At 47.7% G+C, this 27,797-nt stretch overlaps 1 protein-coding gene and 1 long non-coding RNA gene across 5 annotated transcripts; one reads left to right on the top strand and one right to left on the bottom strand.

Moving 5' to 3' along the window:
• Positions 1–2,047: 2,047 nt before the first annotated feature.
• On the bottom strand, positions 2,048–4,330 carry LOC103654151 (uncharacterized). The gene is made up of 3 exons (XR_565934.4): positions 2,809–4,330; positions 2,652–2,731; positions 2,048–2,401 (listed from the first exon to the last, which is right to left on the bottom strand). It is a non-coding gene; the product is annotated as an uncharacterized lncRNA (long non-coding RNA).
• A 12,985-nt stretch (positions 4,331–17,315) lies between these two features.
• Positions 17,316–22,592, top strand: LOC100280196 (uncharacterized). Of its 4 annotated transcripts, none has more exons than XM_008678918.3 (3): positions 17,316–17,827; positions 19,677–20,001; positions 20,803–22,592. In XM_008678918.3, the coding sequence occupies exons 2-3, from the start codon at positions 19,705–19,707 to the stop codon at positions 21,721–21,723; spliced, it is 1,218 nt and encodes a 405-aa protein (XP_008677140.1). In that variant the 5' UTR covers positions 17,316–17,827; positions 19,677–19,704; the 3' UTR covers positions 21,724–22,592. The 4 variants fall into 4 exon arrangements, with proteins under 4 accessions (XP_008677140.1, NP_001146600.1, XP_020407097.1 ...); NM_001153128.1 differs by having other exon boundaries at positions 17,499–17,827; positions 19,622–20,001; positions 20,803–22,333; XM_020551508.2 differs by lacking the exon at positions 17,316–17,827 and adding an exon at positions 17,834–19,435.
• Positions 22,593–27,797: the final 5,205 nt, after the last annotated feature.

Below are 27,797 nucleotides of genomic sequence, written 5' to 3'. Positions count from 1 at the left end.
CTGGTACGCTCTCTTCCTTCGCCTCTTCTCTCATCTCTTCTCTTCCCATTCAATCTTTTGGAGGTTACTACCTGTCTGATTACAGGCATAGCATTTCGAACCGAATAGTCTATCACTGCTAAAAGACATACTTCACACTGTATATGTTCATTGTTTGACACTGCTCACATGTTCATGCCATTTGTAGCCCATTGTGCATTTCCAACTCCATATTGTATAGTTTTTGAGAAATTCTAGTGTTTAACGCTTACATTCTCTTGCAGGTGGAGTCGTCTGAATTGCCTGTCTGGACAGCCAGTTATGTTATGATGTTTGAATGAAAAACTAGCCCCCTCTCTTTGGTTTGTTTTTAATCTAAATGCAAGCACTCTATTGTGATATAATAAGAGACAACTGAACTAATCCAACAACAACAAGGTTCTGGTTTTGATGCTTCAAGTTTGATCCGCTTTGCAGACCTAATATGTGGGGCATTGATCTTTTTATATGCATGCAACAAATGAATATATCCATGTTTTTTTATTGATGTTGGATTGCATCTATTATTTCTCATGCTGTGGTGTTGTGGCGCTAAAATCTGTGATTCCAATTTGCTATGTCATATTTCTCTTGCTATTGTGATGCCGGTTGGATGATGCAGTTGTGATTTGTGAGACTGGAATGGCATGCCATAGGTGTGTGGGATGCCAACCGAACAATAAAAAAATGTGCATGTATTAAATTCAAGTTGTAAATAAAACACACATGGTTTAGTTGATATGGGATGGATTCACTCAATCCATCCCTGTATTACATCCCAGTGTGTATCAAATACTAGGCTACCGAATAAGGCCTTATATGTCGGTGCATCCAGTTGGTTCGGTTGCGTATAGATCAAAGAGAATTGGAAAAATCAAATCATCTTTTATTCAATTTTTATTAGTGATGTATCAGATTCTCTTCGATACAGACACAACCTAACAAGTCCTTCGAAAACATATGAGTTATGGTCGACCTATTGGTGGTCTAAAAACGTAGTCGTAGCGTTTAGGTAGGGAGACTGCAAATGGTTGTCCAAGGTATGCGATTTAGTCCATTACTATTTTCAGCGATGAATTCAGAAACAGATCAAGGGAGGGGTTGACTCATGGATCGGGGATGCACGAATGAACGGAACCATTATAGAGAGGATGCACGAATTACAAACTTGTGTGAGTTGCAGTTGTGGATCTAGGATCAATTGCAAAGGGGACTGAATCTAATTATCTTCTTTTTTTATGGAGCCCGCCTAACCCTCCCTTGGGTCAACCACTGGCCCGATGAGCCTATAGGCTGTTGTTATGCATCTACATCTTGTGACTGTGGACCTTGTTCCTATGACTATGCTAGAATTGCTAGAGAATATTAAGAGCATCTCCAACAATGTCTTAAATCAGTGGGAGATTAAAAGCAAACGAGGATAGAGTTATAATATATGGGGTACTATATTGATGATCTAGGAGATGTAATCATTTGATATTTTTTATGAAAGATGACCGTTGTTGGATGGTTGTTGGAGGCCTGGAGGGTGTAGTTGCTGAGTATCGTAGAAAACGGAGGTCAGTATTAATTGTAACCTATGACAGGATCGTTGTAGGACTAATTCTTGGTTTACGTGATGGTGTTTTCCATATATAAACGATGGTGTTTTCCATAGAGTATTTAGAAACTCGTACACATACAACTAAATACACAGTTATTATATAACTAGGTGAGTGCCCATGCGTTGCAACGGGGACATATAATATCACGATAACTTATGTATTATATGTCTCCGTTGCAACGCACGAGCACTCACCTAGTAACGTCTCAACAATGACCGAAAAAAAGAAATATTAGTGTTTTAAAGGCAACAAACAACAAAAGGTACCCCTTCGTTAGGTACCAGAGGACGGCAATGACTATTGTGGTTTGGGCAACAACAGAAGGTACCAAAGGACAGAATGCTGACAACACGAGAGGTTAAAAACCGTGGCAAACTGGCAACTTTGTATGGTTAATTAGTTACAGGTGAGTGACCGTACGTTGCGACGGTGTACAAATTATTCGATAAATGTTAGTGCACAACAAGTACATGGAAACGAACAACATATATATCAACCCCAATATCTCACATATGAGGAGTGGACATGTCAGTCAGTAATAGCAAGTGATTGTGCCAGAAGTTTCAATGTACGAAGATAATTAACTGCTTTCTCAATCATAGCAGAAGCAATAGTACCAAGAATGCACCCATCCAAATGGACATGGAGTACTTCTGGGGGACCGGTTTGCTCAATCTTCGGTAACACTGGGTTCATTCCAACACGAACCGCAGAAAGCAACTTCTTCATTTCCCCAAAATTTTTGATCACCCCTTCTGAGTTGTAGAACGATGAAACACCTGAAACACCAAATTTAGCTAGAGCTAAAGAAATGATAGCTTACTACAAACTTTAGCTATACTGTCCCCAAAAAGGACAAGCACACATTTATATATAGAAACATTTAGACAGAAGAATGCAGATGCAGTACGCTGCCAAAGATGAAAGAGAAGCAAGAAATCAAGTATATGATTGAAGGCTGTGTTATGTGTTCATGAGGTACTGTGCAGATTTAAATTCAAGAGAAATGACAAGATGAGAATATCATACGTCATGTAGAAGTCATGTGATTCAGTAAACCACAAGGCTCTCCGTCAGGTGTATGAACTGGACACAGGAAACCCCATGATCTACAAGGACATTTTCAGTGCAGGTACAATAGATGCAAGCAAACAACAGCAGAATGACATTAAGAGGATAAACATACTCCGGGAGTAACTTTCTAACAGATGTTGTACGCATTTTAGCAAAAGCACAGCCCCTATGAACATAACGGAAGTGTGAGATATAACGATGAAAGTTGAGCCGTTCAGCATGAATGGTCATCCCTTCTCTCTGCAAATTTAACAGGAAAAGCCATTATTAGTTCTAAATATTCTTCAGAAACAATGTAAGCACCAGCAAGATCATGTGTATTGGCATCCATTATTGTAAACATTCAACTTTACAATAACAGGTGCGGGGGCGTCAGTGCCGTCGATCTGTCCTTCAGGAACCCGTCGATCTGTCCTTCAGGAACCCGCATGAATTCGGTGTGCCTAGATCGATACCGATAATATCTGCCATGGTCGACTTTGTGCTGCTTGCCCAGATATTTGTGTCAAAAAATATTGGAAGTCTTATCAATAAAGATGATTAGCATAGACAACAAACCATACAATTCTAGACATCTTTTCAAGTTTTTATAATAAATAAACATTTACGAAAGAAGCAGATACTGCTTATTGCCATGATTATATTAAATCATTTCATGCCACGGAATTTAATATCACCTACCTGAAGAACCCAGTTTGTGAGACCGACTGAACCCTGAAATAATGCGCCTGACTGATTTTCCTAGAGGCTAAGTTAGTGGAGCACTTAAAGCCCCCATTCTTATCATTTTGGGCCGTTTTGTCGCTCATCATAATGTTAAGTCATAAAGATTTAACAAAATATTGAAACCCAATGCCAGTATCAGCCAAATCGAATTCCGTGGATAAGAATGCAAGGATAGCCTGAATCCTGAAACCTGTGTCAATGTAAAATCCTGAATCCTGAAACCTCTGTAAACAGCAGCAATATGCAAAAGGCTTATCAGAATGTACTCTTAATTGGCGACCAATACTCCATGTACAGGATTCAGGTTTTTACATTGATGCAAAATACAAAAAGTGGATTATGTATTAATAGTTTCCCAATTTTGTTTGCCGTTGTCATGTAGAAGATTATTTTTCTGTTTCATTCAAACAAGGGAACCTTAAAAAACATTTGGGGGAGCACAAATAACCACCACACCACTAATATTGTAACCCAACTCAGATTGATAGAAGAATCAGACATCATGTGCTAAAACAAAATAGTCTAAGTCTCTGAGATTGTTCTCTATCACTAATAAGAACAGAATGAGGCTGCACTACTTATTTTCCTTTAAATCAGTTACACGGGATGGAAAACAAATGATCTAAGATATTCATATTAGCTACAGTTACATACATAGACAAGTTTAACCTGTTTTGCTGCCATAAAGTAGCCTCCAACAGCCTTATAAGGTCCACTTCCACCCTATTGAGCTTCATATTGTTGATGTAGTGAGCTTGACGACAAGCAGTCTGAGTATAGTTAGTTCATGTAGTGAGCTTGACGACAAGCTTCATGGGTCACTTCCACCCTCTTTCATTAGTTAGTTCACGTAGCGAGAAGGAAGGGCATCTACAAAATGATGAAGAACCAACCTAACAAATTAGTCGCAGATCTCTGTCTATAGGATAATGTCCGAGATACCTGAGAGCTTGGTCATCTCCTTAGCACAAGATGTGTAACCATCAGCAGAGGCCTCGAAGAAGACAGAAGCTCTCTTCTTGTCCAGCCCAGCCATGCACATGTTAAGAGTAACAACAAGCTCCTCAGGGGTGCTCAGTAGTGGCATAGTAGGCGTGCCACTTCTGCTCAGGCTTTGCAGAACCACCAATCACATAAGCATTACCACCAGACCTGAGGCCACCTAACAAATTAGAAACCTAACAAATTAGAAACAACCCAACCTCAGAAGAGTCTTTAATAGAGAACTAAAAACAACACACGAAAGACATCGCAGGAAGTTTGGCGACTCTACTGGTGCCATGGCCTACTAAAAATGAAATAAATCACGAAGGGACATAAATCCAACTACAAATCGACATTCTCAAAGACATGAATGAATTCATCATCACTGAACATAAATGAGGGGGATTAGAAGAAGCCATAAGGACAGAAAAGGCAAACCTCCAATACGAGCTGTTTCTGCAGGCTGTCCACAAGTTGCAGATAGGTCGAGGTCGTCGGAGGTGGACTAGATCTCCAGGCCGTCGTCGTGGGTCTGTAGGGGCGTGGAGCCGCACTCAGGCTACACCGACGAGATGTCGAGGAGACAGACCTCTGGAGGAGAGGAACGGGGATGCCTACGTCGAATCGCTACAGGCAGGTTGTTGCCGCCGGCGACGAAACCCTAAAATCGCCCACGGCGGCGCTGGGTGCGGAGAAAAGAGCAGGAGCCCAAGAGATCTGTCTGCCGCGACGACTGACACGCCGTCGACGCCAGGAGGGAGGTCATCACAAGATCTCATTTTTTAACAGGAATTCGACTGGGACGTGGGACTTACCGAGATCTCAAAGAGGTGCGTTGCGAGGTTCTTGGCGTCGATCAGGACAGCGGCCTCGGCGATCGTCACCTTCAGCTTCTTCACCTTGGGCTTCTTAGGCTTCTTGACCTCCCTCCTGGCGTGGGGCAGCGGCCTCGTCAGAGTCGTCGGAGTAGGCTTGCTGTTGGAGAGGAGGCGGTGGACGGGTTGAGATAATGGCGACGACGAGATTTACGGGGGTGGGGGAGGCGAGATTCGTGGGGCGAGATTCGTGGGGCAGGGGGAGGCAACGCGGCTGATGAGGAGGTGGCGCAACGTACGGGCACAACCTTCCATCGACGCGAAGCGAGATTTCGGGGCGGGACGAAGGGGCGCGGACACGCTGTGGCAGAACCGTGCACCACCAATATAATGTGAACGTCTACACTATGCTCTTAAGGAATAGTAGAGATAAACTGTTTGACTGTCTGTTTGTCTATAGGCTGAAGCAACCGCGCGCGCACCGCAGCAATCTAGAGACCCAAACATGAAAAAGGTCTGTACGTGAGCTGTATCGTTAGAAATCTGTCCGGTCAAGGATATGCCATTGAAAAATACGTACTCGCCCCTCAAGAAAACAGTATCTTAAAAGGCAAGAAACACAAGCGACTATGCGAGGAATGCACAGCACGACGCGCATCATCCTTGGAAAAAAAAAGAAAAAGGAGACAGAAAAAAGTGGTGCCCATGACGTGCGTGCATGGTTACAACTCACAACACATCACACGAAGGAGCCTCTGAATCTGATGACCTGCATGCATGTGTTACCTGGCTCCGAAGTCCGAACCCCATGCCCATTTGGACATGGCACACAGAAAGGAAGCTGCAAGTATGCAGTGCGCAAGAACCGATCAATCCAGCAACCTGACAGGTTCGTAGTCGTGGGCAGTCCCCGAATGCTAGTACAATTACAATACCGCTTCAACGTGACACCGTCTGCCGAGGCAAAAACAAACCATTTTTTGACGGAGTGCTACAACGACCTGTGGCTGTGGGGCAGGGTGAAAGCGAAAAGGATTGACCAGTCGCCTGCAGGCTGCATGCAGTTTACCTGGCACGGTCAGCATCACTGTCTCGCTTGTCAACGAACAAGAGGGCTAGATGGCTAGTAAAGTAGTAACGTTAACCCCACTGTGAATCACACGCTGACGCTGTCCGGGAAAGAAACGAACCCCATTGCACGCATACTACGCGTCGTCAAATTCAGACTCGGTCGTCGTACGTTAGCCCCCAGGGCAAGCAGCTAGCAATCGAGGATCTCTGCAGGCTGGCATGGCATCGTCATCAGCCACTCAGGCTAGCTAGCTATCAGCAAATAAACCACAAGGCCAGTCTCTGGTCAATGGCCTCATCGTCGTCCATCGGACAGCCACCAACTGTCACTGGTACGCACTGTGCGTAGTAGTGGTAGTAGGATACTAGCATAAATACAGGCGATCCATCGATAGGATGCACACGAGACGATTCCAGCTTCCTTTGAATCGCACTGTACGTCTGTACCTACTCCACCCCCGCCCCAGCCCAGTCCTAAAAATTTAGGATTCTGTATTTGAGCCAAAGTTAAAAGTTTATTAAAAAGCAGTACCAAATCCGAATTTACAGCGCAAATATATACACGCGCGGACAATACATACATTTAAAGCAGTTTACCTATATGGCCACTTAAAACACGATTTTATATTATAGATTACGCTATTCGTATAGCAAAATTTGATTATGAATATGAAAATGAATAAGTTGACGAAGATAGATAGGTGAGATGGATCATGCATGGATCCACATCCACGCGGACGCCTACGCCCACGCCCACGCCCACGCACGCCGGTGCAGGCGCATGATGAGCGGCGGCAGCAGCAGGTAGCGACCGCGCAACCGACGGCGAGGCCCGGCCCAGCCCCGGGTGAGCTTGCAGCCACATGCGCGGCGTCGTCCGGTGGGGGCACCGTACGTCGTCGCACCGGTGGATCACACAAACGCACATGACTCGCCTCACTCTGTACTACCGCTGACCCATCGCTGCTGCCATTAGCATGCATGTTACAGTGTGCTACACCTACTTTATAATCGATCAATTAGCTTGATTAATAATTATAATCGAACCATCGATATAAAAACCATATTCATTACAAAAAAAAAACAGCCAGCTAGGAACACTGGCGTAGCCTGCGGTTTGGATCAACCTGTTTGAATTGCGAGACAGTGGATCACAGATGCCCATATATATACGTGTCCTCTGACATTTTTTTCTCTCCTTTTGACGCTGTCATCGTAAACTAATCCCGTGATTCGCGCCTGTTATCACAGCACCAGGCACTTACATGGAACAAAGACGCATGAGATGCACAGCACGCATGCATGCATGATGCGGGTGCCTTTATTTGCGTTTTGTCCTGTGCTCGCACACTCACCACTACTACCCCACGCGCTAGCCAGCAACGCGCGCAATCGCAGCGGCAACAGGAACACGACGCGGACATGTTACCGGGGCACGTTCAGCTCCCGCCGTGTCCAAGGGCGCTGCCGTTGCGGTCGTCGCCGGCTGGCCGGACGTGCCCGGACCGGATCACGGTCATGTGTGATGATGGGTGGTGGATCGATCGGCCACCGCCACTTCATGCAGTTCACCACTGCACGCACCGCCACCGTATCACGCGTACGGCACACATGGTCTAGCTATTGAATTAATGGAATCCTATTGATTGTTTTTTTTTTTGAAATAAAAAATATCGGATATAGTACTATATATATATATATATGGGGACATGCAGGCCGCATGTTGAGCGATCATTGGTCGCCTCGCGGCCTCGGGATCGGCGCGGCGAGTTCTATATGCCAGCGTTGTCGTCAGAGATGGATCGGCCGGCCCCTGTTACTGGTGGGCAATGGATCACGAGGCTGTTACCGCCGCAATCATCTCGCTAAACCCGATCTACCTGGCGGGATAAACAGAAAGGCCGGCCTGTGTGCTCTCCGCCTGCTTCCTCCCGTGACAGCGTGCGCTCGCTCGTGGCTGCTGCCAACGGCGCGCACCAGACGCTGGATCGGGCTGCCCAGGGCAGTTAACGGCTCGTTGGTCCCGCCGTGCGGCCGGACCGACCGACCGACCGACGGACGGGCTAGCTGGTCCCGTGACCGGGGACGGGGACTGGACGGGGCTGGCTGGGTTCGTCGCAACGCAACGCAACGCGATCGATCGACCAACCGCCGCTCATAAAGCGCCGTACGTGGCGCCCGTGTCCGGCCGATGGAGCCCTGCCGCCAGTGACGCGGCAGGCAGGGGCCATCTAGTAGCTTCTGCACCGGGACCGGACACTACTGCTGCTGCTCCATGGTACCAGGAGCAGAGGAGGAGGGTAGTACAAAGGCGAGCGGCTCCTTTTTCAGGGTCCGTGCTCGGCATGGGGTGGGTGGTTGCGGTGCGGTCGTGCTGAGTTGCTGGGAGTGCACGCGACGGTCTGTCCATCTAGATGGCAGCGGCAGTTGGGGTTGGGCCGGGCGCCCGCCAGCCTTGCAGCTCCGCACGTATAGGACTAGGAGACGGTGGCTGCTGATGAGTGATCCGGCACCAACAAATTGAGGCCGTACCTAGCCAGACAGCAGCAGCCATCGGCAAAACCTGGGCAGAACCCCTGTCGCCTCTGATTCTCTGACAGACGACTGACAGACTCAGCGCGAAGCCGCGAACGAACGCAACACACGTCAGCGCGGGAGCGCGAGTGAAAGGGGCAAGCAGTAAAGCTCAAGGCATGGGACGGTCGGATGCAAGGAGTGCAACCCAAGTTAGTTAGCGCTGCAAAAGGCAGCCGGGCCCTCCGGACTCGATCGTATGATGATTTTGCGCTTGTTTCGCTGGGACTGGGACAGGGAGCCCCCCCCCCCCCCCCCCCCCCCCCCCCCCGCGCTCTCGAACCACCGTCGGGTGCGCGGTCACTTTACTCCTGCTCCGATACTAGCAGTCCTCGCCTCTCCGCCCTCCTCGCTTTTCATTCATTTCCGCTCCCGGCAGCACACGCAGCGCCTTTCCTTTTCGTCAGTTTTAATCCCTCTTGCTAGTATCTACATTTTCCGTCCCGTCTCCTGCTCCAACAGCTGCCAGCTAACCGGCGTCACATGGGCATGGCAGTGGCAGGACGTTGGGGAGCTGCTTGCGTGGCTGCACGCATCGTATACCGAATGAATGAATACTCTGCCATTCAGACAGACGCCCCCCCCCCCCCCCCCCCCCCGGCTTAGTTTCGGATGCGATCCACCACCGGCAGTCGGTGGCACTGCCAATGGCCGCAGCATATGGTATACGTATATATATAAAAAAATTACGTACAAGCGAAGGTCTGTATCAGATCTATGGATCGGGTTTAATTCGACCAAACGCATTACGCCTAGAGACAGTAACAGCCTAGCCTAACAGGTTCGGTAAACATGCTTGTTGTACTCGTACCGACGTGCATGGGTTGGGTCAGAGGCCAGAACGAACGAACGAACCAAGGTGAGGTTAGGCAGGCGGCCACACCCCCGCCAGATTCCGCCGGCGAGTCCGCGCCGCGCGTCGTTGGACGGACGCAACGCAAGGCCTGCCAGGCCGGTCCGCGTCCCTCTCAATCACACAGCCAATCCCGCCCCCCCGCAGCGCGTGCGGTGCGGCCTGCCCGCTCGCTGTCCTGCCGCGCGACTTGGGCGTGCGTGTACAGGATACGGGTCAGCGGACGCGGACGAGCCGAGCCGAGCCGCGGCGGCCAATGGGGACGTTTGCACGCGGCCGGGTGGATGCTTCCGTTCCGTGGACTGGACTACTGGAGGATGAGGAGAGGGAGGCTCTCGGTCGCGGTAACCGCGACGGATGGTCGCGGCTGCGGCTCCCGGCCGCAGAGGATCCAGAGCTGGAGCGGTGGCCGTCGGTTAGTTCCTCCCTCACGTGCCATGTGTAGAGGGGAAAGGGAAACCCAGCAGCACCTTCTCTCTCCTCTGTTTTTTTTTCTTCTTTAAAATCCCTCCCTCCCTCCCACACAGCCGGGGAAAAAAATCGGGGGAGGGGGGATCGGGAGGAAACTTCAACGTCACGACAGGAAAGGCGGGGGGACGAGACGACAGCTGGCGGTGAGGGAGGCTGGCGTACCTACCGTGTGTCTGTCTGTCCTCACACACAACATGAGAACACAACACACACAGTCTCTCTCTCTCTCTCTCTCTAGCCTGATTGTTTTCTCTCTCCGCCCCGTCCCATGTTACTAGTCCTCAAGCTCTCACTAGTGGTGCGGTGCGGTGCGGTGCAGCGACCAACTTGCTGTTGCGTGCTTTGCTGGTGCTAATACAATGACCGGCACTAATTGATTGCTCCTCGCGCGTACGATGATGCAGTGAAAGATCCGGCAGGGCTAGCTGCATCCGTTAACATTTAACCGCCGCAGTGTGAGCACGTACTACTGCTAGATTAGTACTCTCCCAGCCAACGACTTGGCCGGTTGCATTGCACCATGCGTGCACCTCGTCCCCCTTCGTCCGTCCTTACGTTAGGCCAGCTGCAGCTAGCCCCCGTCGTCGTCTTCTTTCCCGTCGTCGTCCTCCTCCTGATAGACCCGGTGGATCGAGAGAGAGGACGAGCGGGTCAAATGTAAAAGGAGGGGAGTGGATCGTCACTTCCGTCGACACAACCCCTGCTTGCCTGTCTGCCTGCCCTTCAACCCCAAACGTTCAAAACCCAGGAGGCTATCCCAGCCATATTTTTTTCCCCCTCATCTATCCTGATAACGAATCAGCAGCTGCTGTAGGCCTCATCACTTATATTACCTCTCTCACGTTCTGCCACCCCTAGTTTATTGGTTTAGGGTTTATTTGTATTAATAATTCTTCGATTATTATTTCCCACTCTCCGAGCTCACACACTGTCGCCTGAACTCTATGGTAGTACAATACCTGTTGAATAATTAGACAAATTCCAAATTAAATTCCGAATATAAATCATGACCAAATCAGAAGAACTGAAATAAAAGCCAAATCAGATGATGCGTACTGATTAGACTTACTGATTGTTGGCGCGCGCCAGGATCAGCTGGGTCGACGATGTCAGAAGATCACGAGCAGTCGCGTGAAGACGCTTCCCAAAAACCTTATTCGCCCTCTCCCGGTGCAGGATCTAGAAGACGAAGGGTTCCGGAGACCTGCTCTCCTGATCGCAGATGCACCTCTGCGGTCGGGACGAAGGGAACTAAAAAGCGGCTCAGCTATGAAGAGAGGCGAAAGGGAACTGGGATCTGGGGATGATTTGGAGGCTGGCTGCCGGGCTCAGCGTAACAGCCAAGAAACCAAAAAATCAAACGGCAAAAGGTAGTCGCGCCCCCGCAAGGCGAGGGGCCGGATTTCGGCGGACCATTCACGCGCATGTCGTGCGCCCGCGCCCTTCGCCCCGCCCCGCCCCGGCCCGGCCAGGCCAGGCCAGGCGAGGCGAGGCGAGCGAGCGCGCGCGCGCGTGTGGCTCTCCACACTCTCTCCTCTCATCCATGACTTGGTGAGTGAGTGTGGCTTCCATATTTAAGCTAGCTCTACTCCACAAGAGCTAGCAATATGGTGCTATTGGTTCCACCTATCCCTTTGCCATCCACTTATATGGGCTTTTGAGATTTTCCTGGAATTATTAGAAATTCTTAATTGGGCCAAGCCCATAAATCCTAACAATCCCCCACCAGATCTCAAATGCCCATCTGCAGTTTTCGCCACTCTTCACTACCGTTTAATATACTAGTTTTTCAGCAGAGACTGTTAAGTTGAACTTCCGCCTAGAACTCCAAGTTACACCAACCCACAACTTGGACGATGGACTATGCCTTGAATTGCAAGTTTTGCGTGAATGGGTTTCACTTGAAGTCATGACCAGTACTTGGCTACCAGTAGTCCCCTTCTCGGGTGGAGCATATACGTCGTACTCCAAGGTCTCTTCATGAGTTTACTAGAGATCACCCAAATCTCATAGACTGCGACGTTAGACAGTCTAACTCATATAGGTGTGTTCTTTCAAAGAATGTTCTGCAGGACAACATCTTCGCTAATACAAGCCAACAGAACACATTAAGGCACAAAGCCAACCTGCCTTACAGCATTTGAGAGTATTGCATCTTTACTTAGAGAGGGTCAAAAGTTACTCTCCTCAGTTCACCAATGGCTTGTTCTTCCCAGGACCTAATTCACGGGATCTCCGATCACATAGACTGGGTTTCCACCATGGCAACTTTATTCGGGTCTCATACCCATCTCTCTCGATGCGATTTCTATCACATTACGTGGTAGTCCCTTGGTAAAAGGATCTGCCAGATTTTTATCTGTTGAAATATAAGTCACACTTATAACTCCGGAGTTTCTCAACTTTCTGACAGACTTCAATCGTCTTTTGACATGTCTTGATGACTTTCCATTATCCTTAGAACTCGTCACTTTAGCAATCACTGTCTGATTGTCACAGTTCATAAGGATAGCTGGTATTGGTTTCTCAACCACCGGCAAGTCCATCAAGAGTTCACGCAACCATTCTGCCTCAACAGTTGCTGTGTCAAGTGCAGCTAGCTCGGCTTCCATGGTTGACCTCGTCAAAATGGTCTGCTTGCATGACCTCCATGATACCGCACCTCCACCAATAGTAAAGACATAACCACTGGTGGCATAAAGCTCGTCTGCATCAGATATCCAGTTCGAATCACTATATCCTTCAAGTACTGCATGCTGACCAGAATAGTGAATTCCATAACTCATTGTACCTTGCAGGTAGCGCATAACCCGCTCAAGTGCATGCCAATGATCAGTCCCGGGGTTTGACATGAACCTACTCAATTTGCTCACAGCAAACGAGATATCGGGCCTTGTTGCACCAGCAAGATACATGAGTGAACCGACAATCTGAGAGTATCTCAATTGGTCTAAACCAATTCTCTTGTTCTTTCGCAGTGTCACACTAGGATCATAAGGTGTTGGAGAAGGTTTGCACTCAGAGAAGCCAAATCGCTTCAAAACCTTTTCAACATAGTGAGATTGCGAGAGAGTAATCCCACCATCTGCCTTAATCAGCTTGATGTTTAGAATCACATCAGCTTCTCCCAGATCTTTCATATCAAAACTCTTTGATAGAAAAGACTTGACTTCATTGATCACATCAATGTTTGTGCCAAATATTAATATATCATCAACATATAAGCACAATATAACTCCTTCGCCCCCACCACAGCGATAATATACACACCTGTCTGCCTCATTAATGGCAAAGCCTGCAGACGTTAGAGTAGTGTCAAACTTCTCATGCCACTGCTTTGGTGCTTGCTTCAGACCATACAAAGATTTCAATAACTTGCACACCTTGCTTTCTTGACCCTTTACTACAAATCCATCAGGCTGTTCCATATAGATTTCCTCGTCCAGCTCTCCATTAAGAAAAGCTGTCTTTACATCCATCTGATGAACAAGGAGACCATACGAGGCAGCCAAAGAAAGTAGTACTCGAATAGTGGTCATTCTAGCAACAGGTGAGTAAGTATCAAAGAAGTCTTCTCCTTCTTTCTGAGTATAGCCTTTAGCCACAAGCCTAGCCTTGTACTTTTCAATTGTACCATCAGGCTTGAGCTTCTTTTTAAACACCCACTTACAACCCACGGGTTTGCATCCATAGGGTCGATCAGTGACTTCCCACGTACCATTTGAAAGAATAGAGTCCATCTTATTATGAACTGCTTCTTTCCAATCATCTGCATCTGGAGATGCAAATGCTTCTGCAATGGTAGTAGGAGTATCGTCCACAAGGTACACAATGAAATCATTACCAAAGAATTTTTCAACCCTTTGTCTCTTGCTCCTTTTAGGAGCATCATTGTCATCCTCCTCTAGGACAATTTCATGTGGCTGTTCAAAACTCTCAATAGGTGTATTATGTTCAGGAATTATCTCAGAAGAGTATCTAGAATTGCTATGAATGTCTTTCATTGGAAATATATGCTCAAAGAAAGTAGCATCACGTGATTCCATAATAGTATCAACATACACATCAGGAACTTCAGATTTAACTACTAAAAATCTATATGCTATGCTACACGAAGCATATCCAAGAAAGACACAATCCACTGTCCTTGGACCAAGCTTGCGCTTTTTATTAATTGGTACATTGACTTTTGCCATGCACCCCCAAGTGCGCAAGTATGAAAGTGATGGTTTTCTCCCAACCCACTTCTCATAAGGGGTTTTCTCTTCTTTGCCCATAGGAATTCTATTCAGAACATGACATGAAGTCAGGACTGCCTCCCCCCACCATGCCTTAGATAAACCACAAGTGTCTAACATGGCATTCACCAGGTCAGTCAACGTACGGTTTTTCCTTTCAGCAATCCCGTTTGACTCGGGTGAATAGGGAGGAGTCCTCTCATGAATAATGCCATGTTCTGCACAGAAATCATCAAAGACTTTGGGAAAGAACTCGCCACCACGATCTGATCTAAGACGTTTGATCTTTCTCTCTAGTTGGTTTTCAACCTCAGCCTTATAGATTTTAAAGTAGTCTAAAGCCTCATCTTTAGTTTTTAGCAAGTATACATAGCAAAATCTAGACGCATCATCAATCAATGTCATGAAGTATCTCTTACCACCTTTTGTCAACACACCATTCATCTCACAAAGATCAGAATGTATGAGTTCTAGTGGTGCCAGGTGTCTCTCCTCAGCAGCCTTATGAGGCTTTCGAGGTTGCTTCGACTGCACACAACTATGGCACTTAGAACCTTTGACTATGGTGATATTCGGAATTAAACTCATGGTTGCAAGCCGAGACATAGAGCCAAAATTAATATGACACAAACGAGAATGCCAAATACTCGCAAGATCATCAACATTTGCACAAATATGGTTCACAGACTTATTATTGAAATCTAACAAAGAAAAGCGGAACAAGCCTCCGCAATCATAGCCTTTACCAATAAATTGTCCAGACTTGGACACAACTAACTTATTGGACTCTAAAACTACCTTGAACCCATCTCTACATAGAAGGGTTCCGCTAACGAGATTCTTGTGTATAGAAGGGACATGATGCACGTTCTTCAGCTGCACGATCTTTCCCGAAGTAAACTTCAGATCCACCGTGCCAGTGCCATGAACAGAAGCATGTGACCCATTCCCCATTAGCACGGAAGAATCCCGGGCGCCCTGATAAGAAGAGAACAAGTTGATGTCAGAACACACATGAACATTAGCACCAGTATCAAGCCACCAGCTAGGTGATTGAAATACTGAGAAGATGAAAGGTAAATTACCATACCCTTTGTCTTCCTCATTGCTAGCGACCACTGTGTTGACATTGCCCTTTTTGCCACGGCGATCCGCTCGATCGGGACAATCCTTGGCAAAATGACCCGCCTCGCCACATGCGAAACATGTCAATTCAGCCTTGTTCTTCTTCTTCTTGAAGTTGGTAGTTTTGTTGGGCTTGTTAGATTTTGGCTTTCCTTTGCCCTTGTTGTGGTTCTTCTGAACCATGTTGGCGCTGGAGTGGCCCTCGCCTCCTTTAGATCCCGTGTCCTTAGCCCGAGCTTTCTCCTCAACATCCAGAGACGCTATCAGATTTTCAACTGATATCTCCTGTCTCTTATGTTTCAGAGCTGTGGCGAAGTTCCTCCATGTAGAAGGCAACTTTGCAATAATGCATCCGGCCACAAATCGGTCAGGAAGGACTATCTTAAGGTGGTCGAGCTCCTTGGCTATACACTGTATTTCATGAGCTTGCTCTACAATAGAGCGATTATCAACCATCTTATAATCATGAAAGCTCTCCATGATATACAGGTCACTGCCAGCATCTGATGCACCATACTTAGTAGTAAGTGCATCCCACAACTCTTTCCCGTCTGTGTACTGCATATTCGCATCAACCAGACGGTCAACAAGGGCGCTAAGAACGGCTCCCGTCAACATAGTATTGGCATGGTCGTACTCTTTCTCCTGTTCAGGAGTCAGTGGACCCTCAGGTCTGCCTTTACTAACATGGAAGACATTCATAGCAGTAAGCCAGAGCGTGGCCTTGACTTGTCTCTTAAAGTGCATACCATTAAACTTTTCTGGCTTCAGCGCGTCGGCAAAAGCAGCCATAGAAAAACTAGGAAATTGTCTACAATAAGGTTTTTGGATTGTTGAATAATTAGACAAATTCCAAATTAAATTCCGAATATAAATCATGACCAAATCAGAAGAACTGAAATAAAAGCCAAATCAGATGATGCGTACTGATTAGACTTACTGATTGTTGGCGCGCGCCAGGATCAGCTGGGTCGACGATGTCAGAAGATCACGAGCAGTCGCGTGAAGACGCTTCCCAAAAACCTTATTCGCCCTCTCCCGGTGCAGGATCTAGAAGACGAAGGGTTCCGGAGACCTGCTCTCCTGATCGCAGATGCACCTCTGCGGTCGGGACGAAGGGAACTAAAAAGCGGCTCAGCTATGAAGAGAGGCGAAAGGGAACTGGGATCTGGGGATGATTTGGAGGCTGGCTGCCGGGCTCCTTTTATAGGGTCGAGTCCGCGACCCCCCGTGCTTATCCGCCCACGAAAATCTCGCAATCAGTTGAGATTTTGTAGCGATCGGTTAGGATAAGCGTAACAGCCAAGAAACCAAAAAATCAAACGGCAAAAGGTAGCCGCGCCCCCGCAAGGCGAGGGGCCGGATTTCGGCGGACCATTCACGCGCATGTCGTGCGCCCGCGCCCTTCGCCCCGCCCCGCCCCGCCCCGCCCCGGCGAGGCGAGCGAGCGAGCGCGCGCGCGCGTGTGGCTCTCCACACTCTCTCCTCTCATCCATGACTTGGTGAGTGAGTGTGGCTTCCATATTTAAGCTAGCTCTACTCCACAAGAGTTAGCAATATGGTGCTATTGGTTCCACCTATCCCTTTGCCATCCACTTATATGGGCTTTTGAGATTTTCCTGGAATTATTAGAAATTCTTAATTGGGCCAAACCCATAAATCCTAACAATACCCTCGTCTAATCTTGTTCTCTTCTCTCTCTCCCCGTGGAGACACTCGCCTGACGAGAGAGAGACAGAGAGAGAGGGGCAAGAATTGAATTCCACCGACCCACGCACCTCTAGGTCACCACCACCACCACCCCACCCCTTTCCTTTTACCTCCACCTATATATCTCTCCATAATTCCCCGGCCCTCCCTTCTCTCGTTAGGAGTACACAGTCCTCCTTATAATTGGAGTTGCACAAGCCGCTCAGCAACCTTCTTCTTCATCTTCTCCAGTCCTCCCTCCCGCCCCGTCCATCGACACAGCAGCTTGCTTGTCACCAAGCTAGCCAAGCAGGAGGAGTAAGAGTACAGCCAGAGAGAGAGAGAGAGAGAGAGAGAGAGAGTGCACCACCCTGATTCCACCCACCGCTGTCCCTTGCTTATTTACAGGCGTTCGTGATCACCAACAGCTACTCGTCAGCTAGAGAGAGTGCAACGGGCCGGGCAGAGCTAGAGAGAGAGAGAGAGAAAGCGGCCTTCTTTTTCTGTGTTCACCAAGCAACAACCCCAGTCCAAGCTCTCCGTGTTGGCCGATCGTTTCCGGCGAACAGAGCAAGCAACTCACAGGTGAGTCATCATCAGCCGATCCCCGACGGTCGGTGCATGTCATGCAAAAAAAAACTAGCCATTTTTTCGCCTCCGAAACTCTGTAGCAAGGATTGGTCGCGGGCAGCAGCGAAGAATCGCATGTTCCTCCATTTCGCCTGCCCGTTTCTTGGCCTTTTCATTTGCTTTCTCGAGTTGCCATTTTCTGAAACTGAGAGCCGGCCGGCCTGGCGGGCAATATTGTCGGCAGCCGGCTGCTTCATTGCCATGTGCGGTTGGTTCTTGATCCCCATTCCCCATGCGTATATCTGTAGTCGCACAGCTTATTCAGGCACCTTCGAATTCAATTCATGGGGGGAAATGAAAAGAAAAGGCAAGAAAGACAAGGCAAAACAAGGACCCAATATGAACTGCTGTTTCTGAATTGAATTCCATGACTGCACAGAATTGCTTGCCAAGGGAAGGGACTATCTAGTAGGCCACTAGGCAGGGAGGCAGAAGCTTCCCGGTTGCAAGGACATCTGCTGGCCTTGTCCTGGTAAATGGATAGACGCGTATGAATCGGTGGAATTGGAATTGACTGGGGTGAAGAAGGGGAGACGCTGCTTCTGGCAGGGCATTCCGTTCCAATCCCAGCAGCAGCCTTGCCCTGTTTTTTCCACAGCGTCCCTGTCTGTACCTTTTGCACGCATCCCCCCCGTGCTTTCGCAGATACACGCTTCCACCCTTCCTTCCAGTCCGGATGATGGATTCCTCCCCGAAGCGGAGGGGACAGGCAGACAGCGCCAAAAAAACAAAATGTCCAAAAACCAAACCAAACAGTTGCTCGTTCCTGGCTGTATTGGAATGGGTAAAAAGGTAAAATGCCTGTAGTATAGTGAATTGAAAGACATGAAGATTCGATTCCTTCCATTATTTGCAACCAGCGCGATCGGATCAACGCACAATGGTTGTTAATTGTTATAAAATCTAGAAGTTGAAAAAAATAAGAAAAAGCAAAACGGAAGAGTCGCCGTTCCAGCCTGTAGAATTCCTCGGGGGTTTCACTTGAGGACTCGGCAATAATTAGCCGCTTTACCGAGGGTGGAAGCCGCTTCGGCACGAAGCAGCCGTCCAGGTGGCAGCCCCAGCGACGCTCAGATTTTTCCACCCTCGTTTGTTCGCATTATTTTACTACTAGTATATATTATTTTATTTTATTTTTGAAATTTACCGTATCGTGCTTGTACTGTGCTTCCATGTGGGTCGCCTATGTTTGCTTCAGAATAAAGAATGAGCGAAGAAAAATGGACGCGTCACATGCGCTGCTCGCATGGTGGGTGGGCCCCACGCATTATCATGCAGCACCGCATACATATGGACCCCGCCCCCTGCCGTCACTATTTGAATTGAATTGAATTGAGATTTGGGACGGAATAAAAATATCCTGTTGTCCCGCTCGCTCCCCCTCTATTTGTTTGTTTGTGTTTATTTATACAGCCCAGCTCATCGAAATGTCATATTTGGGATACTGCTATAGCAAGGGGTAGGAGTTGTAAAAGTAATGGGACAAAAAAGAATACGAATTCATTCGCCTCCCTGCCCTCCATATGCAGTCGTCGTCGTATCTTTGGAATAAGTAAATAGCAGGTGAAAGTATAATCGGCGTTGCCTTAGTTTCATTCCATTTTTTTGTGATTAGTGCATGCGTATCCAGCCTGATTTGCATGCATTTTGCGCATTGATATGGAGGATATTCATCGTCTTCTATCTTCTGCCTATCTATCCCTTCCTTTACACTTTATTTATTCATAAATATACGTCCATCCAACGCAGCCCCGGAGGCGACTGACTGACTGGCGCAACTGTGTTGCTCGATCCATCGAAGCAGACGCAGGCGGCGGATTCGCGGAGGAGAGATGATGAGGGAGCAGAGCCTCCTGGAGGCGACGTGCGGCGACCTCTTCGACCACATCGACGACCTGCTCGACTTCCCCAAGGAGGACTCGGCCGCCGACGTGCTCCTGCTGGACGCGCCGGCGCCGGGGAGCCCGCTGTCGTCGGCGCGCATCATCGACGTCGGCCGCGCCGGCAGTGCGCCCGCTCCCCCCGCGCTGGCGCCGTCGCTTCCCGCGCAGCAAGACACCACCGCCTTCTTCGCCGCCGCGGGGCCCGACGTGTTCGACCCCAGGGACGTCGGCGCTCACCTCGGCTCGGTGGGTGCCTCCTTCCTCGCATTGCCCGTGCCAGTCGTGCAACCGCGACGCGTTTTTCTTCTTCTTTTTTCCCCCCTTTTCTCTAACCCTGCTCGTGCTGTGCGGGCGATTCCTCGTGGAATGGAGCGGAGTTCAAAATAGCTGGACGCCAACGCCGCGGGCACCACGGGACACGCCACGCGCGTCGGCCACGGCCACGACCTGGTGCCTGCCTTGCGTCGCGCGCGGGACGTGATGACTTGTTGTCTTGTCCGTGCGCTGCGCGGCGCGGTGCGGTGCGGTTGGTGGTTGCTGGTTGGGACAGGAGGAGGAGCGGGCGGTGTCGGTGGCCGGTGGGAGTCGTGACCGGAGTTACCACCGCCCGGCCGCTGTTTGGTTTGTTGGTTGGACTTGGATATTACGGCCGGGCCCGTGTTACGTCGGTCGGGGGGCCCGTCGCTTTTCTTGGTAGTTCGCCAGCCCAGTAACTAATTCACTAGTGCTGTACTAGTATTTTTATTTCCTGCTCTACACAAACCTGGGCCCCGGCCTGGCCCGTTCGTTCATGATTGCTTTGCTGCAGTGCAAACGTGGGCCCCGGCCTGGCACGTAATGTGTGCAGTGACTGAAGTAGTGGGGAAAGACGATGACGTCATTCATGGCAGATACACAGGTAGTAAGTAGTAACTGCAGCTGCAAAGCTGGCAGTGTCGGTGTCGGTGTCGTCGTCGGCGTCGGTGCTGGGGAGCGGGCGAGCGGCGCGTCGCATGATTCTGTCCTCCTGACGTGGCAGCTAACGATTCCGATTCCCTTTGGTTGCAGTGCGACGACATTGACATGGACATGGACATGGCGCAGCTGGAGTGGCTGTCGGGGCTCTTCGACGACGCATCCATCCCGCACGAGCCGGCGTTCCCCGGCGCGGCGCCCATCATCAAGAGCTCCGCGCTGGCGGCCGGCGCGCTGCTGCCGCCGGACAAGATGGAGGACGCGCTGCTGTTCCGCAGCTCCAGCCCCATCTCGGTGCTGGAGCACGGCAGCTTCAACAACGCCAACGGCGGTGGCGGCGGCTGCTCCGCGTCGTCGGAGTCGTCCTCGGCGTCCTCGTCCTCGGAGTCTTTCTCCGGCAGCGGGAGCGGGAGCGGCGAAGGCCACGCGTGGTCGGCGCCCGTGTCGCCGCCGCCCGTGCTCGTCATACCGGCGCGCGCGCGGAGCAAGCGCTCCCGCCCGTCCGCGTTCACGCGCGCCGGGGCGGAGGCGCCCACCATCCTCGTGCCGACGCCCATGTACTCGTCCGGGCCGTCCCACTCGGACCCCGAGAGCATCGCTGAGTCCAGCCCGCACCCGGCGCCGCCCATGAAGAAAAAGAAGAAGGCCAAGAAGCCGCCGGCGCCGCCCGCGCCCGCCTCTTCCGACGACAACGACGGCGACGCCGACTACGAGGAAGGCGGCGAGCGCGCGGAGCCGCAGGGCGGCGCCGTCAGGAGGTGCACGCACTGCCAGATCGAGAAGACGCCGCAGTGGCGCGCGGGGCCGCTGGGGCCCAAGACGCTGTGCAACGCCTGTGGCGTGCGCTACAAGTCCGGCCGCCTGTTCCCGGAGTACCGTCCCGCGGCGAGCCCCACCTTCGTGCCGTCCATCCACTCCAACTCGCACAAGAAGGTGGTGGAGATGCGCCAGAAGGCTGTCCGGAGCGGTGACCCGTCGTGCGACCTCCTGCAGTTCATCCGCCGCCGGGATTGACGTCCCGGCACGGCGTCGCCGGACTGTCGGTCGGTCTCGTCCCCCTTATAGCTAGCTATATAGTATATGTATACATGCTAGTATGTATGCATGCATGGTTGCTTCAGCAGTCGTCGGTCGTCGTCGTCGTCGTCCATCATGGTCATCATCACCACTTCACCGGTCACCGCCATGGCATGGATCCCACCCCTCATCACATGCATTGGTTTCTGTCAACATCCATCCAATCCCAATCCATCGCCGGGCATCCCGGCGCGTTTAGTTCATTAGGTCTTCTTTCTCATCGGGGGCTAGTGTTATTTTACCTTTCTTCTTTTCTGTCTATTGGTTAATTGGTTCCCCCTGAATGTTTTTTTGTTTGTATAGAGAGAGAAAGAGAGAGGAGGGTGAGAGGAGAGGCAGGAGAAATAGATGAATCAGAGTGGTTGCTGCATTGCAGTTGCAGTTGCTTGCAGGTTAGGTACTAGGTGAGAAGGAGAGCTAAACCAGCAGCAGAGGGAGACAGATCTAGAGAGGAAACTTTGCAGCTAGTCAGTCAGTCAGTCAATCAATTAGAAGAAAGCATGGAGAGTGCTTTTAAGCAAATGAAAGGGGAATTTGTTGGTTTGCTAATTAGAAGGGAGGTTATGCAGGGCAGGTCAGTAGTAGCTATCATCGTCCATGATGATTTTAAAACTTAAGAAGAGGGGGACAGCCATCATCCATCATAGTCTGTACTCTGTATCCGGAGCTTGGTGTACTGAACTCTGAAACTTCTTTTTGCAGTTCATCTATGTTTAGGGATTTGATAAGTGTTGTTTGGTTTCTTCTATACTAGTAGTGCTACCTCTTAGCGAATAATTAATTATATATGCTTTTGCTCTCGTTCTTTTCTCCTGCCTTGTTGCCTCCATGGCTCCCCATCCATACAGAAGCTGTGAGCTGAGGGCTTTATCCTTTTCAAGCTCCTCACTCGGTTGCAGCTCAGAAATGGCTTCAGTAATCCTAATGAGCTGAGGGCTTTGGCTACTTTTGCAGCTGCAAGATGACTAACAAGCAACATGAACTGGACTATGAAAAAGTACCTTAGCATGAACGAGCGAATAATTATCGTGGCATTTGTTGCTATGGTATACAGTATACTTCCTCTATTCTATCTAAAAATGTCGATTAGTGTATGAATAGAGAAGTAGATATATCAATAATATTGAAAACCAGCAAAAGGAGAGAGAGAGAAAAAACTCATGAATAAAGCAGCAGTAAGACAAGCAGTTTATAAACAAATGGTTTTAGTTTAACCAAATTTATAAAAATAATAATGCTGTTTATAATACGAATATCATTAGATTATTCATAAAATATGTTTTAATAATCTATCTATTTGAAGTCATAAATGTAATAAATATTTTCCTTTAAACTTAGTTAAACTTGAGACGCAGGTAGAATCAAATGGAAAATAGTGTCTTCTGCGGGCAAGAGACAAGACAACTCGGTGAAATGAAACGTATTGGTAGATGAGCTGGCCGTAGAACGGAATCGATACAAATCCAAGTCCTTCTCAAATGAAGAGTCTCCGTAATTTTTGTATGGCATAAAAAGTGGCTATGGATACAATCCGAAACAAAAGGCTGAAGAGCAGCAAGATGGCTGTGTTTCAGAGTTTGGCAGACAGCATGAGGCTGGCTCCAGCAAGGACCCCTAAAGGGTCCTCTACCCTAAATATAGAGGACCAAATTTGGTCCTCTATGCTCTCCAGCAGCTGCTGAATTCTCTATATATAAAGTTTCTCTAAACTGTCCTCTATACATTTTAATACTTTAAATAACCGGTTTAGCAAAACTAAAATATACAAAATACATTTTAGAGTATAACAAATACGTATGTATAAAAAATAAAAATAAAAAATGTCTCTAATATAGGTATTCGACTATAGAGGACGTAATTTAGAGGACATTGTAAGAGAGGAGGAGATATAGAGGATGAAATCTTTTAGAAGAGACTGTAAAGGACGGATATAGAGGATAGATATAGAGAACGTTGCTGGAGACAGCCTGACACCTTGGCATGGAAGATGGATGATTTTTTTGACCACATTACCTTGACAAGTTGACATCATGAATCCTTCACATCATTGTTCTTCAGTCAACCATCATACAACTACCAGGAAGATGGCTTAAGGGGAGGGGGGGGGGGGGGGGGTCAGCTATGTGCAGCTGCAACACACCTTCTATTATCTATTCTTCCATGAATTGATAATCCAAAATTTGCAAAATTTATGGTAGTACAAATTAGTACTGTCCCATACTAATACCAAAGCAAAAACAATTTTTTTACCACTGCTAACAAGTTTGTTTTTGCTTTGGTACAAATTAGTACCTCCAATTTGTTTTGGCTTTGGTCCATTAACAATCAACAAACAAGTAAGCACACATTCGCTCCTTTTGCCGGCCTATTTGTTCGTCTCGTTGGAATAGAATAGGAATATACGATCATACATAGTGATGGAACCGTCCTTGTTTGTCGGCCCATTAATTATGAAGAATTCATCTCTAAAAATAAAGGATGGATGATGCTTTTCTCTAGAACATGATGTCAGCACTGTGTATACTCTTTTAACATAGTATTTGATATGGAACAATACATATTTAAGTTATTTGAATGTCTAAAATCATGTATAAGCTATACTATACATATAAGTTTATATATATATATATATATATATATATATATATATATATATATATATATATATATATATATATATATATATATATATATATATATATATTGTTTTTATATATTACACCTGGGTGCATTCAATATAGAGAATGCACCCAGGCCGAATCTACGCGCCAGGTCCGAGCCAACCGCCCCACCCAGGCCGTCTTCGTCCCTCCCGCACGCTCCTGACAGAACCTTTTCACTTCCTCGCCCCCGCCCCTCTTTCTCCGTGAACGGCTCCTCCGCGAACGGCTCAACCTCTTCACATAAGTTGCAATCACACCAGACCAGCAGTTGCAATTATACCAGACAACAATTGCAATCATTGTTTTGTTTAACAAATTTTTGGACATAGTTATATAAAAGTTGCAATCACACCAGACCAGCAGTTGCAATTACCAGACAGCAGTTACAATCATTGTTTATTTTAACAGATTTTTGGACATAGTTATATAGAGGTTGCAATCACACCAGACCAGCAGTTGCAATTACACCAGACAGCAGTTGCAATCATTATTTGTTTAACAGATTTTTGGACATAGTTATATAGAAGTTGCAATCACACCAGATCAGCAGTTGCAATTACACCAGACAGCAGTTGCAATCATTGTTTGTTTAACAGATTTTTGGATATAGTTACATAGAAGTTGCAATCACACCAGACCATCCGTTGCAATTACACCAGACAGCAGTTGCAATCATTATTTGTTTAACAGATTTTGGACATAGTTATATAGAAGTTGCAATCACACCAGACCAGCAGTTGCAATTACACCAGACCAACAGTTGCAATCATATTTTTTAAACAAAATTTCACATAGTTATTCAGTACTTGCAATCACATCAGAGTAACTCAGCAGTTGCATCCACACCACACCAGCAGTTGCAATCATTTTGTTTACATTTTTTAACAGATATTTGGGTAGAATTATACAGCAGTTGCAATCACACCTAATGCGGGGTTGAGCATCGAGGCGATTCAAGGTGCGGCAGCGACGGTGGGGCCATGGATCTAGGGTTAGAGGATCGGAGGAAGGAGGAGTCGGCGGGTCAGGGAGGCGCGCTGACAGAGAGGCGCGCGGCGGCGCGGGACAGGGAGGCGCGAGGCGGCGACGGGGGGCAGGGAGTCTTGGATCTGTGCGCGAGGCGGCGACGGGGACAGGAAGTCTTGGGTCTGTGCATCCACAAACTAATATATATATATATATATATATATATATATATATATATATATAGAGAGAGAGAGAGAGAGAGAGAGAGAGAGAGAGAGAGAGGGTCTTTCATTGAGTTCGCTCTGGAGCCTCGTATTTCTAGAGAGGGTCCTGTCTCGGACAAGATAGGAGTAGTTATGCCTCTATTTCGGGTAGGACCCATACGGCCATACCCAACAGATATATATCACTCTCTCGTCCCAAAGATGCCACATGGGAATGGGATCGGCCATACTGCGTACCTGGTTAAAAGAGTTAATGAGGGTAAGAAGCCCTACAAGACAATACTCCACGGAATGGGTGCTGGTATAACCACTCTGCACATCTCCTCATAACCAAGACCCAATATTTTTCGAGCATGGCTACAATGGGTCGATGTGGTAACATGGAAGTGTACTCCACAACCTGCCATGTGTCATGTAGTGGCATGGACAACTCCACAATGCCATACCACATTCTCGGGTCTTCTGGGACGTATGCGCTAGTGTATATAACCGCTCATCTGGGACGTGCTCACAGCTTCCCAAGTCACCTATAGCAGCATGGATGGTGTAGATCTCCACCGGTCACATCTTCGAGTTCCCGTACAGGCTGCGAAATGTACATGCTAGGAACATCCCCTCCTAAAAAGACGTGCAGCTATAGGACCTCAGATTGATGTCAAATAGTGTAATCATTAATTGCAAGATATGATAATTTATGGATTGCCCCCACTATCAGGTTGTGACTCACTCTCCCTTGATCTATAAAAGTGAGAGGGGGAGGGGACGAACAACACAGAGGAGTGTCCATGAAAACAGGCACTAAATAATTTTAGTCAATCCACCTCATTCAAAAGAGAATGTAGGGTATTACACTTCGGTGGCCCGAGCCTCTCTATGTCCTTTGTTCCCCTCTTAACTTTGTGATGTTGTCCATGCTCATCTACTTGATAATCATGTCGGGCCTCGACAAGTGTGGTGGGTAGAAAGTCAGCACACCAAAGTCTCTTGTTGGATTCTATCAGTGGTGCATCTATGTACCTCTCACAATAAGGGTGTCCAAAAATCACTCGAGAGAGTCACTCCAACAAGCCACAATGTTACTATAGTTAATCCTCTCAAATCTCCCACAAGGAATAACCACAAGAGACCTTTTCAATGATGATCAGAGCGGCAACAATCGCCAAAGCTGCTCAAATATTCTTGTGCCATCAAGCAATCTAGGTTGCGACAACCATCAATAACAATAAGAATCTCATAGCTTAATATGATCACTAGTACCACTAAATACAACCAGGGACGGTTCTAACGGTGAGGCAAGTGGGACTCGAGCCCCCTACTGCTCCCAAGCCTATAGAGACCCACTAAAATTTCTCCTAATTTTTTAAACGTGCATAGTATATAATACTATTGTGTGTTTTATGGTTTGTACTGTGCATCAATGTTTTAATATAATATTACTTCAAGCTATTATATGTCTATTGTAAGTAATTTAGTGAGATTATATCATTGTAGTGGTTTACTTAGGCCCTTCTATTTTTTTTGGCGTCGTCCATGGATGCAACAACTCAATACAAATCATTAGAGACCACTTTCAATTTCACTTTAGATGAATAAATATCACTAGAGTGAGTGGGAGATGTTTTTTAAATTTAATAGGGTGTACATCAAATTGGGAAACTAGGATGTCTCAAGACAGGATGAGCTCTATTTTATAGGGTCCCAGAGACAACTAGAGTTGGCCCCTTTAGTGTGCACAAATTGTGGGTGTTGGACCATCCAATGCCAACCGTCAAACCATCGATCATCGTTCTGAATCTTCTCATGACTTCATAGCTTGACACATGTACTAGTCGTTTGAATGTTGATGTTGTCGCCCCAATATAGTACGACTTGAAATAAAATAAAGATCATATCATTAATTTGGGTGCTTAAACAACTCTATTGACGCTTTGACACTTAGAACTAGTTAATCCTTAACCTTTTCGACCATCGTTCAAAAATCAATCATTGGCCTTCGTTAATAAGGGCATGAATACCATAAGAGGTCATTCACCTTTCATTATTACTCCCTCCATCACATAAAATAAGTCGTACATGTTTTTAAAAAAGTCAACATTTCAAAACTTTGACTAATAATTCAAGAAAAAATAGTGTATACATCTTATATACTTGAATTTGT

Source organism: Zea mays, chromosome 4 (assembly GCF_902167145.1).
Source record: "Zea mays cultivar B73 chromosome 4, Zm-B73-REFERENCE-NAM-5.0, whole genome shotgun sequence".
Lineage (NCBI taxonomy): Eukaryota > Viridiplantae > Streptophyta > Magnoliopsida > Poales > Poaceae > Zea > Zea mays.
The sequence above is the reverse complement of the archived record's forward strand: the minus strand, read 5'-3'. Positions and strand labels throughout refer to the sequence as shown.